The sequence below is a fragment of the Myxocyprinus asiaticus genome, chromosome 19 (genome assembly GCF_019703515.2).
Source record: "Myxocyprinus asiaticus isolate MX2 ecotype Aquarium Trade chromosome 19, UBuf_Myxa_2, whole genome shotgun sequence".
Taxonomy (NCBI): Eukaryota; Metazoa; Chordata; class Actinopteri; order Cypriniformes; family Catostomidae; genus Myxocyprinus; species Myxocyprinus asiaticus.
In genome coordinates, this window is record NC_059362.1 from 5836346 (window position 1) to 5855910 (window position 19565).

The 19565-nt window shown below is 38.5% G+C and overlaps 1 protein-coding gene across 3 annotated transcripts in view; it reads right to left on the reverse strand.

The window, feature by feature from the left end:
* The window catches only part of gnpat (glyceronephosphate O-acyltransferase), a 158013-nt gene that overhangs the window by 89536 nt on the left and 48912 nt on the right, over positions 1-19565 (reverse strand). For all 3 annotated transcript variants that reach the window (XR_007892053.1, XM_051644846.1, XM_051644847.1), the window contains exons 4-5: positions 14246-14422; positions 13942-14071 (exon numbers count right to left, since the gene is read on the reverse strand). Coding sequence is in view for 2 of the 3 variants with exons in the window: in XM_051644846.1 (XP_051500806.1) it covers positions 13942-14071; positions 14246-14422 (307 nt within the window). In the remaining variant the exon portion in view is untranslated. The remainder of the gene's footprint in view (positions 1-13941; positions 14072-14245; positions 14423-19565) is intronic.

Sequence of the window (19565 nt, forward strand, 5' to 3'; positions counted from 1 at the left end):
TAGCCTGATTGGGGGCCGGGCGTGTGTAGTCACGGCCCGGTCCTGCCCTCCTCCTCGTCACACTCCTCCCCCCACCTGCCAGCATGCCTTTCCCCAACTCTCTAGGGAAGGGAAATAATAAAAAAAAACCTGGTTCGCCGGTGCCCAGATACGCTGTCGTCCGGCTCTCACCCACTCCCCAACCTCTGGTGGATGACAGCTCGCTCCTCCCCCAGTGGACGGTAATGGGTCCTCCGGCCCCGGGCAGACAGTCACGCTCCTCCCCCCCTTTTCTTTTTTTTTTCTCCATTCTTTTTTCTATGGGGGGGGGAAACGGCAGCGTGCCTCAGATCCTCGGCAGTGACTTTTAATGCAGAGTATTAATGCAAATATCTAAAACCAAGGATTTGAATAATGATTTTTAATACTACTAATTAAAATAAAAATATGAATTATGTTTAATCTAGTGTGTGAGTTTTCAGAACTTTATTACAGGGGAATGTTGAGATGGATGATGGGAACTCATGCTCATTTTACTGCTAAACATAGTCATGTTCCATGAGAGCAGGAACGTGGATACCAGGTGTGGAAACTGCTGCTGCCAGACGGTTTCTCATGACATCACCACACACCATTTCTCTGGGTTCAGCATTGTCGTTGTTGTTGACATCATCATCATCGGCATCCACATCTGCTTCGATGATGTCACCGGTGGTAAACAACATGTTGTGTAAAATTACACAGTTTGTCACAATGGGGATGAAGTTTCAGGTCACCTCAAGTGTTTTGAAAAAGATAGACCTCTGCCTTGTTTTTAACATGCCAAAGGCCCTCTCAATCACACACCTGGCCTTGGAATTGTGCCTGTTGTAGCGGACCTCAACTGGAGATGCAACAAGCTCCCGATAGGGGGTCATGATGGTGATGGGGGATGTCAGGCAGGGGTACCCCCCATCTCCTAGGAGGCACTTGCTCTCAGATGGGTACAGCTGCTTGCTGTAAATGGCGCTGTTCTTAAGGGCCCTTAGTTCGTGAACAGAACCAGGGAAGTGGACACAAACATCCAAGAATTTTCCCTGGTGGTCACACACAGCCTGGAGCTGCACAGAGTAAACATTTTTCTGTTGAAATAGCAGGCTGTGTTGACTGCACGGGGCTTTATGCAGATGTAGCAGCCATCAATTGCTCTGACTGCCACACTGAAAGCAGCAGAGCCTGCCAGCCTGGCAAACTTTTTGCCTCACCCTGAGGAAGCTGAACAATATTTTTCAGGAGGCCAAGGACTGCTCTGCTGACCTTGTGCACAACCCTGTGCACTGTTGACTTGGGGATGTCGAAGGCAGAGGAAACAACCCGATAGGATTCGGCATGGGCAAGTCAGTAAAGGAACATTACCACCTCCATATCTTTTGACCATCCATGGTGAACCTCATAGGGAGGGGCAGCTATGAGACTCACTATGGATGGTATGGTGAGGCACAGAATGGGGCGCAGATCAGATTTTCCATCCAGAAACAGTCCTAGGATGGGGACCGTCGCAGTGTGTGTGTATGTGTATATATATATATATATATATATATATATATATATACACATACATATACACACACACACACACACAGTATATACAATATGTATATGTTGTCCTGTCTCCCTGTAGCGCTGTCTTAGGCATCTCACAGTACGGATATTGCAATTGATTGCTGTGGCCACATCTGCAGTCCTCATGCCTCCATGCAGCATGCCTAAGGCACGTTCACGCAGATGAGCAGGGACCCTGGGCATCTTTCTTTTGTATTTTTATTTTTTTATTTTTTTTAATTATTTTTTTTAGAGTCAGTAGAAAGGTCTCTTTAGTGTCCTATGTTTTTATAACTGTGACCTTAATTGTCTACTGTCTGTAAGCTGTTAGTGTCTTAATGACCGTTCCACAGGTGCATGTTCATTAATTGTCTATGGTTCATTGAACAAGCATAGAAAACATTGTTTAAACCCTTTACAATAAAGATCTGTAAAGTTATTTGGATTTTTACAAAATTATCTGTGTCCTGAAAAATGGACTTTCTTTTTTTGCTGAGTTATGTGTGTGTGTGTGTGTGTGTGTGTGTGTGTGTGTGTCTGTTTTACACAGCAGTAAAATGTGTTTCCCTGTAATGTTGAATATTTAATACATAGCAAATGTAACATTTTTATAAGGACAGGGACATTTTAAAAAGAGTTAAGTTTGGTTTGTGTAATCTTAAAATTACACACATCAGTATGTGTAAACGTCAGAAGCACTCTCCGCATGAAAAACCACCGTCGGGTAGATCTACGACGGCTCACTGCTTCTCTCATCTATACGGTAGGACGCATTTTCAGGGAAGCGTAGATGAAATGAGGAAGAATTAATCAAAGGGGAAGGTAAATGGTGTTTTATAATTAAATAATTTCTAGATTATAAATGACACATTAAGTAATTCATTAAGGGATGCAGAAATGAAATGAGGAATCTGTTGGTTTGTTTTTGTTTGTCAACACGTTCTCTGTTGAGTTCAGGTGTCACTGACTCACGTAATCAGCGTTGCCATGGAAGCCGTGATGGTTTCCATGGTAACGCTAATCATTCCAGCTTGCTGCCAATGAGCGGCACTTGATCACCATTAGTTCCCTGACTACATCTATCTCCCTCTGTTTTGTGTTCGTCGCTCGATTGTTGTTTGTGTCCTGTATGTGACCACTCTCTCCCTCTGCCCTAGTGTATCCTGTATCGTGTCTGTATATTGGTCACAAGTCTTGCTGTGTTTATATAAATAAACTGATCATTGTTCTCCACAATTTCTCTCTTTTGTCTCATCCTTCCTGACATCTGTTGTGTACATTGACGATTTAACAATGACCGGAAGAGCTGCACTAAGCGCCAGCGTTCGCTTCTGTAACATGGCACGATTTTATGACGTAGAACACAGTTTTAGGACATAGTATAAGTAGGCGAATTGGGACGCAGCACAAGTCATATAACAATCCATATCAACATGGAATTAGTGCAAAATACAAAAGAGCACTTAAAATGGACTCCAAGTAATATTAATAATCCATAGGAACATGAATAAATTCTTGCAAAATACAAGAGCACTTGAACAGACTACAAATACTTTTAATAACAATCCATGTGAACGTGAGATGAATTCATACAAAAATACAAACATTCATGGATGAATATAAATAGCTAAATGGAAGCTTAGCTTCTCAAAAAACACGAGCACAGATTTTTCACATGTACGGCTACAAAATAATGAACGAATCACTCTGAGACTACTCTTTTTTTTTATTTTTTTTTTTATAAAAGATTCGCTCAAAATGAATGAATCGTTCATGAACAACCCGTCACTAGGAACACATTATAAATTAATATCACTTAAATGTGATGTAGTAAATTGACACTGATGGTACTCCACTACTTGTTGATAAAGCTGCACAAGAGTATAGATGTGTCACACTACTACTGCACCCACAGTATTAACTTAACTGCTCCGTATTCTTACCTGTTCTCTCGCAAGTGATTGAGGTCCCACGAAGTTATGAATTGAAGACGACCCAACTTGAGAAACTGTCGCCAAATGTTTCGCCCCCTTCGTGTGGCTCTTCAGTGGCCTTCCCCATACTTGACAGCCCGAAGTCCTTTTTGCATAACTTACGAGCTCTATGTACATTGCTCGTGTCTGGCAAGGGCCAACTATGATAAAGTGTCAATGTCTAGCTATGCTGGATTGAATTTACACTGACCAGCCATGATAGTTATCAAAACCATGACCATTTCTAAGTTTCAAATTAGCCGATTAACAAAAATGAGCACACTTGGACCCCTAATAATAAGAAAATCGGAAAACAAATAAAATAGGGTTCCTGCACCTTCGGTGTTTGGACCCCTAATAAAAAGAATATCAGTACAAATACAATACGGTTCCAGCACTTCGTGCTTGGACCCCTAATAACAAAAAGTAAAACTTGATTTTGTAAAGAATAAAACAGATTTCAGTAGGGCGCTACTTAAAACACTTAAGCAATGCATCCTTGATTGAGAAACACTTGAAGGAAACATGCATTTCTTTTAATTTATTATTTACATTGAAATGTAACTTTTTAAATAGGCTTAACGGGTGTGTTCAATAGCATACTGTCATATCAGCATATTTATTCTGTGGTATCGAAATTCGTATAGAGAAACGTGAGATTTCACTGGTATCGGTACAGACTACTGAAATTTTGGTACCGTGACAACACTACTGTGCACAAATAAACAGCTTTAAGTCTGCGAGTAAAACAATATGCCTGTTGTATTCCATTCATTAACTTTAGCGACTGTCTATCTGGATATTTCTGATATTTGCAACCCTCTTTGCTATTCACTAATTATCCTGTTCACTGACTGAATGTTTTAACTACGAGTGTAATGAAACAGTAATGTTATGATCAGTGGCGTTACCAGGATGCGATGTTTGGGTGGGCATTATGATCTTTAGGGTGAGCAACATTGAGGGGGGTTCATTTTGTAAAGATGCCAACAGGTCCAGGAACGGGTATGGAATTATTGTGGGAAATTACTAAACAGTTCCACCACTTTTGCGCATATACCTGCACCATATTCACTAACCACATCCAATCTATTTTAGCAGGCGCAAACAGTGCTGAAATTGCCTGCATATTGATTTAAATGAAGTCATTGTGAATCCTTTCCGCACAAACACGCCTCCTTTCTATGTAGGCTCATTGTAAGTTGCACATCATTCACAAAAATTGCCTGCCTATTGATGGTAAAGACAATTTTGTTTAAAAGAGATGTTTGTGTACATATCTTTCGATCATATCAGCAGTAAGTTGTCAAATAATGATTAAATGATGGAGAAGAGCATTATGACCTGGCATATATCCAGATGCACGGTATAGTCGTGCACTTTCGGCATGTTTAAGAAATGATTTAGGTGTCAGGATCACAGTGATTATGTACAGGCAGAGTGCGTCTTATCACTGTGGTAGTCTGCTGCGTCTTCTGTTGTATAGCACTTAGAATCGGCCCCCAACATCGGAATTTCATGTGCAAATTTGCACACATTTTGTGGGAGCGTTTGCGCTGCTGGCTGATCTGTATAATTCCTTCTATGGATGGTATGGTGAGGCGCAATTAAGTGCTCTCAGTACAGAGAGCGCCTTTACAAGGCGCAATTAATTCTTAGTGTATTCCCCCGTTTGCTGAATTAATATTTTATTGTGGTATGACGACATGTAACAAAGTGAAGCTCATTCAAATAATCACTTAATCAAATAATCTGCTTCAAACAATACTCTAATTTATTTCAAAAACTTAAATGCCATTAAGTTTGGCAGCTTTTGCAAATCTAATCAGTGTTAGACTAGTTCTTCCTCAGAGGTGCTCATTGTAGCAGCCTGGTAACTTCTTAACAAAACTTAAATTTCCTTGAAACTTCTCTCTCTTATAATATTTAGTGTTTTACAAGTATATTACCAATTAAAACAAATGGTAGAAAAAAAAATTATAATCACATTTCACAGACCCTTATCTGTAGGCTATTAGAGGAATGCATTACACTGTGCTGTTCTGAATCTCTGAAAAATGCTGGATCTGAGTCAAAAGCTCACCATTCTTAAAAACTCGTCCTCTCGAAGTCATCCATCCAGATATTCAAAAACTATCGGGGCACAAAATAATAGAATCTAGCGTTTTAAGTGATCGCCTTTCAGTTTCTGTCATTCTCTTTTTTTGTGGGCAGTAGTGTTGGGCCTCATGTATTCAGACAATAGACAAAGGCAGGCCTAACACAGTCGTAAAAACTCAAGCCCCCACATTCCAAGTCGTAAATTATACTGATAAAAATCGCGCCAAAATCAAACAAAGGGAGTCCAAAACAGACTACAAATCCCATGAAGCCTTGCTCACTAAAGGATCAAACTCTCAACTCCTATTGGATGAGGCACACTACAGAACGTCCCTCAAACATGACATCATCAGGAGTTGAAATACCTCTGAAATGCTTCCGGAATTTGCTTCCAGCAACTTTGTTCACGGTGCAACCTCGTGGCACAAGGAAGTAACATCCAACTTGAAACTGTGGCCATACAATCTCCATCTCGCTGGACGAGTTGAGATTACTCTGTGTTCAACCGAACACTCTAACGGATCCGAAGGAGACCGCCGAGCAATTCGCATCTTCATCCGTTTGCCTACAGAAGTGAAGAGATTAAAGATTTCTCTTCCATCTTCAATCAAGTCGACATTTCTGAGTTCTCTGCCAGCCCACCGAGAATCAACAGCCGTACCACCCGCCGACAGAGCTAGGAAACAGCCTCCCGTCATCACCCGAGCCTCAAGGAACCGGGTCAGAGTTAAAGGATGGAGGAAAACACATTCTACCTGTGTCCTCCTGCGATTCAAGTAAGAGGTTTACATCTGGGCAGAGATAGAATATTATAGTGTCTTATTCTTGTGTTTCAAGGTTTTTTGCTTGTACAGTTTACGGACCGCTATGTCCACTCATTATTAATACTCAGGGTATTAATTATCATGAATTTGTTTTGCTGTATTGTGGTCCAACCAAATTGGATTGTTGTGCAATTTCGCCATCGCGGGTGAGACAGCAACTGAGTTCATCCATTAAAGAGTCAAATAACGCGGGACTTTTACGAGCCTTCCACCGCGTCTCTGAGTGATAAACTAACAGCTGCTTTCTCTCCCACTATCGCGAAATCGGCTTTAGGGCTGTCACTTAATTCTCTCTCTCTCTCTCTCGTACTAACCACACACCCACACCTTATGTGTTATAGGATTATTTTTATTTCCATATCTAATCATATCACTGTTTAGTTTGTAGTTGTAAGTCAGAAGTTTATTGACTGCATTGTATTAATTATTAATTGATATTACTGCATAAATAAACTTTGTTTATATTACAAAGAGAAGTGTTTTGGTTTGTTTTGCATATGCCTGTGTCATGCTGACGGGATGTCAGTGCTCGGATTCAAACCTTCATTCATTGTTTTTTTCCCCGAAAATCGATATTCTTCGGATGTCGATTTTCCTAAGAAAACAATCTAATATTGAGACTGTTTTACTATCTGGTTATTAGTCCCTGATTTCAGGGTGGTGCCCCGTCAATGTTAATCCTTATTAATATTCTATTGATTTTTGATAGTTGATAATTATCTTTGATGATTGTTGAATTTGAATGCGCAATAAGCTAGTGTTCATTTTAATTAATGTTTCATCGATGTTAACAGTTAACGATTATCTTGTTTGATTATCTTGATTATCTTGATTTAAAGGATTAAAAAAGCTAACATTGATTCTCATCAATGTTCTATTGATTTTAATAATTAATAATTATCTTTGAGAATTATTAATTATTGCTAATAACCAAACTTGCTCCTAAACGTAGCACACTACATTTACTGGAGCCCCATATGAGGTTTTAATTAGTTAGATTCAATTAATTAATTTAAATATTAATTAATAACTAAAGAAATAATTATTAATTATTTCTGATAGTAACACTGATCTAAACAACCAGTAAAGCCCTACAGTTTTTTATTTATACAAGCATCGCAGGGAAAATACGTTGCTGTGGAGAAAGCTGCTTACTGACCAAGCCGCATGTATATGGGAGTAAATAGTATGCCACTTATACAGTGCATGCAAACGGGAACGCAACTTTCGCACAATAAACCACTTTCTTGCAATAAGCCAATTTCTGGTGCCATTAGGGCTGGCCCATAGGACAATGTAATCGGAATATCAGCGATGTCTTGCAAATCTCCCAAAGCCAATTTCGACACTCATTGACAGAATATGATTGGCAATATCGGTAAATGGCAAAACCATGGATCTGGGAAGTCGCCAGATATATTAAACAGTAGCCCAGGGTGTGAAATTTGCACCCGATTATCGATTATCGTTGCGCAACAGTTTGCAGATGACATCTTTCTGTGTCTGCTTCTGTGAACCCACACGCCAATGCAGGTATTTCATGAGCGGGTAAGTTTGCTCATCTACCCACAACAGTGGTGGGTGACCTGTAAGACGTTTTGGAGTAACACATGACAAGAAATGCTGTTAAACACAAAGACGCATGCTTGAAGAAACACACTTTATTATATTTTTAAGAACAGGCAAAAGAAAAGCCGTCAGTGCCTGTGTCTGATGCGCTGTTTGTTCAGAGGCGTGAAGCGGGAGCTTGTCTCATGGAACACGTACAGTTGAAGGCAGAAGTTTACATACACCTTAATACATTTAAACTCATTTGACATTTAATCATAGAAAACATTCCCTGTATTAGGTCAGTTAGGATCACTACTTTATTTTAAGAATGTGAAAATGTCAGAATAATAGTAGAGAGAATGATTTATTTCAGAATTTATTTAACATGCATTGTGAACATAACTCTGCAGGTTCTCTCATACATACACTACCGGTCAAAAGTTTTGAAACACTTATTCTTTATTATAATTTTTTTTCACATTTTGGAATAATAGTAAAGTCATCAAAACTATGGAATAACATAAATGGAACTATGGGAATTATGTTGTAACTAAACAAAATCCAAAATGAATCATAACTGTATTATATTTTAGCATCTTCAAAGTAGTCACCCTTTGCCTAGAATTTGCAGGCATGTACTCTTGACATTTTCTCAACCAACTTCTTGAGGTATCACCCTGGGATGCTTTTTAAACAGTATTGAAGGAGTTCCCATCTATGTTCGGCACTTATTGGCTGCTTTTCTTTATTATTTGGTCCAAGTCATCAATTTCAAAAACTTTTTTTTAAATTACATTTTAGTTTTATAATGAAATAAATTAATATGGTGGCACAATTATATTTTTGTCTACAAAACTAATTTCAAACATTTAAGCATATGCCTTCAGATCAAAAGATTTTTAAGATCATGAGAAACATTTCAGTCAAGTGTTTCAAAACTTTTGACTGGTAGTGTATATTTTGTATTATTTTATGATTTAAACAAAGACAAAAGTGATTAAATCATAAAATAATACAAGACCACGTTCACCTTGAACCTAAACGTTCAATTTGATTTATTTTTAGGCAGCATTAACTATATTAATGAAACAATAAAAACAGAACACACATTTGGCAGCATTATCTTGGGAACACACAGGAATTTATTAGGCTTTCACTTAATATGAAACTGTAGGGCTTTACTGGTTGTTTAGATCAGTGTTACTATCAGAAATAATTAATAATTATTTCTGTAGTTATTAATTAATATTTAAATTAATCAATTGAATCTAACTCATTAAAACCTCATATGGGGCTCCAGTAAATGTAGTGTGCTACGTTTAGGAGCAAGTTTGGTATTAGCAATAATTAATAACTGATTTTAATAATTATTATTAAAATCAATAGAACACTGATGAGAATCAATGTTAGCTTTTTTTTTTAATCCTTTAAATCAACAATTATCAAAGATAATCGTTAATTGTTAACATCGATGAAACATTAATTAAAATTAACACTAGCTTATTGAGCATTCAAATTCATCAATCATCAAAGATAATTATCAATTATCAAAAATCAATAGAATATTAATAAGGATTAACATTGGCACCACCCTGGAATCAGGGACTAATAACCAGTTAGTAAAACAGTCTCTATATTAGATTGTTTTCTTAGGAAAAATCGACATCCGAAGAATATCGATTTTCGGGAAAAAAAACAATCCGAGCACTGACATCCCGTCAGCATGACACAGGTATATGCAAAACAAACCAAAACACTTCTCTTTGTAATATAAATAAAGTTTATTTATGCAGTAATATCAATTAATAATTAATACAATGCAGTCAATAAACTTCCAATTTACAACTACAAACTAAACAGATATGATTAGATATGGAAATATAAATAATCCTATAACACATAAGGTGTGTGTGTGTGTGTGGGTGTGTGGTTAGTACGAGAGAGAGAGAGAGAATTAAGTGACAGCCCTAAAGCTGATTTCGCGATAGTGGGAGAGAAAACAGTTGTCAGTTTATCACTCAGAGACGCGGTGGACGGCTCGTAAAAGTCCCGCGTTATTTGACTCTTTAATGGATGAACTCAGTTGCTGTCTCACCCGCGATGGCGAAATTGCACAACAATCCAATTTGGTTGGACCACAATACAGCAAAACATATGTGATAATACCCTGAGTATTAATAATGAGTGGACATGGCGGTCCGTAAACTGTACAAGCAAAAACCTTGAAACACAAGAATAACACACTATAATATTCTGTCTCTGCCCAGACGTAAACCTCTTACTTGAATCGCAGGAGGACACAGGTAGAATGTGTTTTCCTCCATCCTTTAACTCTGACCCGGTTCCTTGAGGCTCGTGTGATGACGGGAGGCCGTTTCCTCGCTCTGTCGGCGGGTGGTATGGCTGTTGATTCTCGGCGGACTGGCAGAGAACTCAGAAATGTCGACTTGATTGAAGATGGAAGAGAAATCTTTAATCTCTTCACTTCTGTAGGCAAACGGATGAAGGTGCGAATTGCTCGGCGGTCTCCTTCGGATCCGTTAAAGTGTTCGGTTGAACACAGAGTAATCTCAACTCGTCCAGCGAGATGGAGATTGTATGGCTACAGTTTCAAGTCGGACGTTACTTCCTTGTGCCACGAGGTTGCACCGGAGAGCAGCGAAGAGCTGCGTCCACACGCTGCAAACAAAGTCGCTGGAAGCAAATCTCGAAAGCATTTCAGAGGTATTTCAACTCCTGATGATGTCATGTTTGAGGGACATTCTGTTGTGTGCCTCATCCAATAGGAGTTGAGAGTTCGATCCTTTAGTGAGCAAGGCTTCATGAGATTTGTAGTCTTTTTTGGACTCCCTTTGTTTGATTTTGGCGCAATTTTTATCAGTAAGATTTACGACTTGGAATGTGGGGGCTTGAGTTAGGTTTTTACGACTGTGTTAGGCCTGCCCTCTGTCTTCTATCTGAATACATGAGGCCCAACAAAACTGTTATATGTTGAACTTTCTATAGTAATGGTTTATTTTTATATTTTTTGTATACATTTATTATTATTATTATTATTATTATCTTTACATTTGTAATTGTTATTAGTTCTTAATTTCTAGGCTATTTGTAATTTCCCACCTGTTCTCGTAGACGAATATTTGGGTGATGCCAAATGGGGCCGTTGGAGATGGTAAATGTCTGGATTTGGGAGGGGGCTATAAAAGATTTTTGACCACTTCATTATTTTAATTACTTTTTCGTTTCGTTTAAAGTGCAATTTGAATATTAGAAATATATATTTTTTTTAGGTTTTCCTGTTTCAATAAATGAATTACATTTTTAAAGCAAAATCAATAAAGCAAAAATATTCAACAACCCTCAGCAGGGGGGTTGATGATATAATTGGAAATCACAATATTTAAGGCAATTATCGATAAAATATTTTTCACATATCACCCAGACCTAGTGTCGATGTAAACGTAGTCAGTGTCACAACTTTCTAAATTGTTTTACCATTCAATTTTTTTTGGAAAGACTTATTTTCAATGTTTCATCGGCAGCATAATTGACACCAAAGCACACAACAGGACAATGCATCTATATGAACTTCTGCAGTTAATCCAGGATGAACTTCAAAGACAGTAGTCATTAATCTTACAGTTCTTGCAAAATCTTTGTTTAAACACTGGCCCTTAACACTTAGTTGAATAATTTTAAACCATGACTTGCACTGCACATAAATAAGAAATATTGGTGGGGGCCTGGGTAGCTCAGCGAGTATTGACGCTGACTACCACCCCTGGTTTCGCGAGTTTGAATCCAGGGAGTGCTGAGTGACTCCAGCCAGGTCTCCTAAGCAACCAAATTGGCCTGGCTGCTAGGGAGGGTAGAGTCACATGGGGTAACCTCCTCGTGGTCTCTATAATGTGTGATTCTCGCTCTCGGCGGGGCACGTGGTAAGCTGTGCGTGGATGCCACGGAGAATAGCGTGAAGCCTCCACACACTACGTCTCCGCGGTAACGCGCTCAAGCCACGTGATAAGATGCACGGATTGACGGTCTCAGACGCGGAGGCAACTGAGATTCATCCTCCGCCACCCGGATTGAGGCGAGACACTACGCCACCACGAGGATTTGGAGCGCATTGGGAATTGGGCATTCCAAATTGCGGAGAAAAGGGGAGAAGGAAAAAAAAAAAAAAGTCATATTGGCATTATATATTTATGATGTTAGCCAGAGGGGAACTGGCCCCCACAGTGAGCCTGGTTTCTCCCAAGGTTATTTTTCTCCATTAACCAACATCTTACGGAGTTTTGTGTTCCTTGCCATAGTCGCCTTCAACTTGCTCACTGGGTTTCTAAATACAATTATTAATTACTTATTTTTATACACACTTCACAATCGTATTTAATCAAACTACACAATGATGACTAAGACTTTATAGACTACTATATTATGGTTTAATTTTCTGTTAATGCATGATTTTCTGTAAATCTGATTTGAAACGATGTGTGTTGTGAAAGGCGCTATACAAATAAAAATGACAACTCGACTTGACAACAGTAGAATTCATTATACAGACTCTATCATTATGTCTACATGAACAGTTAAGTGGATTTACAGCATTCATCTGTCTGTTAAAGTACACAAGACACTAGGGCTGCCCCGACCAAAGATCTTCCTAGTCGACTAGTAGTCGTTAGTTTAAGCCATTAGTCGACTTGTTGTTGCACATTTATGATATTACTTTAATTACTTAAATATATATATTGTGGGGGCATCAGAAAATGGTTCGAGTTCCAGGGCTGAGATGTTATAAGCAATATTGCTAACACTGTTCTACATTACAGAGAAATACTAAACCATAATAATGAGCCTTTAAAATATACATTTTACAAGAGCACACAAAAAGTGAGCCGCAGCGACACCGACAAAAGCGGTAATGATTCTGAATGTGTCGGAAGAAACAGCAAGGAGACTGTCTGAACATTTTGTTAATTTATAGAGAGAAATGCACATTAGGTTTGTGCCTACAGACGATGATCTCGGGGATCGACGATGGTCAGAGTGATCGCCAATAGCTGATGCCTTTGACAATGTCAAGACGATATTTGACGATAGTTTTCCCATTCATGTACTAAATTATTATTATTATTAGGCTATTATTATTATTATTATTATTATCATTATCAAATTAATATTACAAATAATTTGCCCATAGACACACAGACATGTGCTTGAAGAAACACACTATTATATTATTAAGAACAGATGACAGAAAAGCCATCTATGTGCATGATATGCCGTTTGTTCAGAGGCATGCAGTCTCGTGGAACATGCGTACGTAAAAGGTTCTCACCCTTTCTTTGTTTGTTTCTGTCTTCTGAATTTGTCAATTTGAATTTAGAAATGTATTTGATTTAAGTTTTTGGTTTTTTAAATAATTACATTTTCAATGCAAAATCACTAAAGCAAGAATTTTCACCGATCACTCAGCACAGGGGTTGCCGATGTAATTAGATATTGCGATATATATATATATATATATATATATATATATATATATATATATATATATATATATCATGAAGGAGGGAACAAAAATGTATTCACACACATGATGTATTTTCCCGGACAACAAATTTTTTGTTAAAATAAATAAAAAATTAAAGTTCAAAGTATGAAATCAAGGGGTCTTGCTTTATTGTGTAGGCTTAACCCTAACCCTGCGGAGTTTTTTTTTCTGCGACCAACCGACCACTCAAAACTTGGTCGACTAAGACTCTTCTCATCGACTAACATTTGCTCGACTATTAGGGGGCAGCCCTACAAAACACAATATGTAATCGAATATTTGAAGAATATGAACAATTGCATCAAACAGCATGATAATCTTTTATTATGTATATTCAACATTTCTGAGGTATATATGTAAAATGATCCATACTCACCCATTCCAGCTGCAATAACAGGCAGGGGAAGATCATACATGTAGAGCAAGTATGACATCATCAGGAAGTCCATGTAACTACGGTGACTGGGCAGTAGAATCACTGGGTGTTCATGTACAGCCTGCTGGAGCTGGAGAGAGAACTTATCTAGTATTACAAAAGTAGCACATAAATTCCAAGTCTTCTGAAATCATAATATCTTTGTGTGATGAACAAGAATTCTTTGGATCCTACATCTTGCTTATCTCTTAGACATAGAAACTACTTTTACAAATTTTTAGAAACAGTAAAGAGAGGGACATACTCTCTGGATACCCTCCTCATTGACACACACACTGCGGAAGAGTCTCTTAAAGGCTTTGCTAAGTGTAAAGGCGAAGAAGCGGATGGTGCTGAGTTGCAGGCGGTGAGCCATCTCATCCAGAATAAGAGAAGCTTCCTCTGTTACAGACTCAATGCTGTCCCCTGCTTCTGATGAAACCTAAAAATAAACACACACACACACACACACACACACACGTTTAGTTGTGTGAAAAAAAAACATGGTTTGAAGGCAAACCAACCTTCAACCTTCAAACCAAGGCAATATTCTCTTTAAAACTGCTTTGGAATGATATATCTTGCGAAAAATGCTACACAGATGAGGCCTTTGAAAATGCAGATTTTTTCCATGAGCCATCAAGAAATCCATCCAGTGTTTCCCATAGGATTTTTTTCAGCAGTGGAGCTGCTGAGAGTGCGTCCACGAGACTGCAACGCCAGACCCGTATTTACGCACGTCGTTGGAGTAATAACTTAAAATGACCTTATTTTTTATTTTATTTTTGGATTTTCTCCCCTTGTCTCCCAAATTTGGCATGCCCAATTCCCAATGAGAATTGGGAGCGCTAAGTCCTCGTGGTGGCGTAGTGACTCGCCTCAATCCAGGTGGTTGAGGACGAATCTCAGTTGCCTCCGCGTCTGAGAAAGTCAATCCGCGCATCTTATCACGTGGCTTGTTGAGCGCGTTACCGTGGAGACCTAGCACATGTGGAGGCTCATGCTATTCTCCATGGCATCCATGCACAACTCACCGCACGCCCCACCGAGAGCGAGAACCACATTACAGCAACCACGAGGAGGTTAACCCAATGTGACTATCCACCCTAGCAACCGGGCCAATTGTTTGTTTAGGAAGCCTGACTGGAGTCACTCAGCACGCCCTGGATTTGAAATTAAAATGACCTTATAATCAAAATAGATGGGTTTATTCATGTTCGCCTTGTCTTTTGACAATTGAAGGGCTCTGGAAGCCAAGCTAGCTGTAGTAACGTTAAATAATTAAATTTCTCAAAGGAAATTACTTTCACTCTTTTTATTAAACAGAAATACCAGTAGATGCTATAAACCTGTTTAACAGAACATACACTACTGGTCAAAACTTTTGAAACACTTGACTGAAATGTTTCTCATGACCTTAAAAATCTTTTGATCTGAAGGCGTATGCTTAAATGTTTGAAATTCATTTTGTAGACAAAAATATAATTGTGCCACCATATTAATTTATTTCACTATAAAAAAAAAAAAAGTTTTTGAAATTGATGACTTGGACCAAATAATAAAGAAAAGCAGCCAATAAGTGCCCAACATAGATGGGAACTCCTTCAATACTGTTTAAAAAGCATCCCAGGGTGATACCTCAAGAAGTTGGTTGAGAAAATGTCAAGAGTACATGTCTGCAAATTCTAGGCAAAGGGTGACTACTTTGAAGATGCTAAAATATAACACAGTTTTGCTTTATTTTGGATTTTGTTTAGTCACAACATAATTCCCATAGTTCCATTTATGTTATTCCATTGTTTTGATGACTTTACTATTATTCTAAAATGTGAAGAATAAAAAAATTATAATGTCTTTCAAAACTTTTGACCCATAGTGCATATAGTTCTCATCAAGCCGAACAACTTTCCTCTTTCCTGTACACATAGACAGCAATTTTAAAATCAATACTATAATTAACCAATGTTAAGTTGCTAAAACAGGAGAAATATGATCCCTCTTTTTTTGTACCGGTAAGAAGTCTAACTGCCGCATTTTGAACAATCTAAAAACGAGAAATAGCAGTTTGAGGCAGACCTATGTACAGAGAATTACAGTAATCCAAACGTGATGTAATAAGAGCATGGATTGCAGTCTCCAGATCTCTTGGAGGAAAAAACTGTTTTAATTTAGCGACAGATCATACAGTTGAAGTCAGAAGTTTACATACACTTAGGTTGAAGTAATTAAAACATTTTTTAACTACTCAAACTATAGTTTTGGCAAGTCCCTTATGACATCTACTTTGTCAAGTCAATATTTATTTATAGAACACATTTAAAAACAACAGAAGTTGACCCAAAGTGCTTTACTGATCAAACAAACAAAATGACAGAGTGATATAAAAACAGATCGATTTAAAGTTAAATATAAAACATAAAATAAATAAAAACATTTAAAATACAACATCATGTATTTATCCATTTCAAACTATTCAATGCTCTAATCAAAAGCTACAGAAAAAAAAAAATGTTTTTAAAGAAGATTTAAAGATGGCTAATGATGAAGCTGATTTCACATGGAAAGGGAGACTATTCCATAGATTAGGACCAATCACAGAAAAGGCCACGGTCACCCTTAGATCTATAGCGGCAACGAGGAACCTTCAGTAGAAGTTGGTCAGAAGACCTGAGCGCTCTGGTGGGGGAGTAAGGGTGTAGAAGGTCACTGATACAGTGCATCCGGAAAGTATTCACAGCGCTTCACTTTTTCCACATTTTGTTATGTTACAGCCTTATTCCAAAATTGATTAAATTCATTATTTTCCTCAAAATTCTACAAACAATACTCCATAATGACAACGTGAAAGAAGTTTGTTTGAAATCTTTGCAAATTTATTTAAAAAAAAATAAAATAAAATATCACATGTACTTAAGTAATCACAGCCTTTGCCATGACACTCAAAATTGAGCTCAGGTGCATCCTGTTTCCACTGATCATCCTTGAGATGTTTCTACAACTTGATTGGAGTCCACCTGTGGTAAATTCAGTTGATTGGACATGATTTGGAAAGGCACACACCTTTCTATATAAGGTCCCACAGTTAACAGTGCATGTCAGAGCACAAACCAAGCCATGAAGTCCAAGGAATTGTCTGTAGACCTCCAAGACAGGATTGTATCGAGCCACAGATCTGGGGAAGGGTACAGAAAAATTTCTGCAGCATTGAAGGTCCCAATGAGCACAGTGGCCTCCATCATCTATAAATGGAAGAAGTTTGGAACCACCAGGACTCTTCCTAGAGCTGGCTGCATGGCCAAACTGAACGATCTGGGGAGAAGGGCCTTAGTCAGGGAGGTGACCAAGAACCCGATGGTCACTCTGACAGAGCTCCAGCATTTCTCTGTGGAGAGAGGAGAACCTTCCAGAAGAACAACCATCTCTGCAGCACTCCACCAATCAGGCCTGTATGGTAGAGTGGCCAGACGGAAGCCACTCCTCAGTAAAAGGCACATGACAGCCCACCTGGAGTTTGCCAAAAGGTACCTGAATTACTCTCAGACCATGAGAAACAAAGATTGAACTCTTTGGCCTGAATGGCAAGTGTCATGTCTGGAGGAAACCAGGCACCGCTCATCACCTGGCCAATACCATCCCTACAGTGAAGCATGGTGGTGGCAGCATCATGCTGTGGGGCTGTTTTTCAGCGGCAGGAACTGGGAGACTAGTCAGGATCGAGGGAAAGATGAATGCAGCAATGTACAGAGACATCCTTGATGAAAACCTGCTCCAGAGCGCTCTGGACCTCAGACTGGGGCGAAGGTTCATCTTCCAACAGGACAACGACCCTAAGCACACAGCCAAGATAACAAAGGAGTGGCTACGGGACAACTCTGTGAATGTCCTTGAGTGGCCCAGCCAGAGCCCAGACATGAACCCGATTTGAACATCTCTGGAGAGATCTGAAAATGGCTGTGCACCGACGTTCCCCATCCAACCTGATGGAGCTTGAGAGGTCCTGCAAAGAAGAATGGGAGAAACTGCCCAAAAATAGGTGTGCCAAGCTTGTAGCATCATACTCAAAAAGACTTGAGGCTGTAATTGGTGCCAAAGGTGCTTCAAAAAAGTATTGAGCAAAGGCTGTGAATACTTGTGTACATGTGATTTTTTTAATTTTTTAATTTTATTTTAATTTTTTTTTTATTTAATAAATTTGCAAAGATTTCAAATAAACTTCTTTCACGTTGTCATTATGGGGTATTGTTTGTAGAATTTTGAGGAAAATAATGAATTTAATCCATTTTGGAATAAGGCTGTAACATAACAAAATGTGGAAAAAGTGAAGCGCTGTGAATACTTTCCGGATGCACTGTATATTGGGGCACAAGACCAGATAGTGCCTTGAAGACAAAAAGCAGAATTTTAAAATAGACCCTGAATTTCACAGGAAGCCAGTGTAGAGATGCTAAAACCAGGGAAATGTGATCCCTATTTCTTGACCCTGTTAAAAGTCTTGCTGCCACGTTTTGAACTAGCTGTAGGTGGGATAACGCAGTTTGAGGGAGACCAATGTCAATGAGTTACAATAGTCTAACCTTTATGTAATAAGTGAGAGGATCACAATTTCCAAGTCTTTATGGGAAATAATTTTTATTTTCTCAGGTGGAAAAAGCTACCCTTGACAACAGCACTGATCTGCTTATTGAAAAGTAGCAAGAAGTCTAAAATCACTCCAAGACTCCTTACATGATCTTGTACACTGGACAACAGAGGACCTAACTAACGCCAGGTAAGGAGGACATGGAGGAACCTAAAATCAGAACTTCGGTTTTGCTTTCATTTAATTGTAAGAAATTGTTTGCCAGCCAATGTTTAATAACTTTTAAGCAATTTAGGGCATTCTCAGATGAACAATTCTTGTCTACACTCACTGAGAAATAAAACTGGGAATCGTCAGCATAACAGTGATAAGATATGCTGTACTTCTGAAAAATAAAGCTCAGAGGAAGCATATACAAGGAAAATAACAAGGGTCCTAAAATTGACACTTGAGGGACACCAAACTGTAATTGAACCAACATAAAAGAAAAATTAACTAAATTTACAGAGAACGTCTTTTCTTTTAGATAGAATTAAAACCACTGGAGGGCCATACCCAGGATGCCAACCATGCATTCTAGAATGCGGCACTGAGATATAATAAAACTAAGACGATAGGTGAACCTCAATCCATGGGGAGTAAAATATAATTAGTGACCTTCAACAATGCAGATTCAGTGCAGTGTAAGGGTCTGAAACCAGACTGAAATGTATCTAAAATGTTAAATGTATTTAGATAGGAGTAGAGCTGCGAATAAACAACTCTCTCCAAAATCTTGGAAATAAAAAGGCAGTTTGGAGATTGGTCTGTAATTGTTGTGTATCGCCGTATCCAAAAAAGTTTTTTTTTTAACAAAGAATATAGAACTGCATGTTTAAAACTACTTGGAACAACTCCACTTGCTAATGAGCTGTTAATTATAGCAGTCACACTGGAACTGATAGTCGTGAAAACTTCTTTAAGAAGGTGTGGATAAAGAATATCCAGCTTGTAACTGGAATACTTC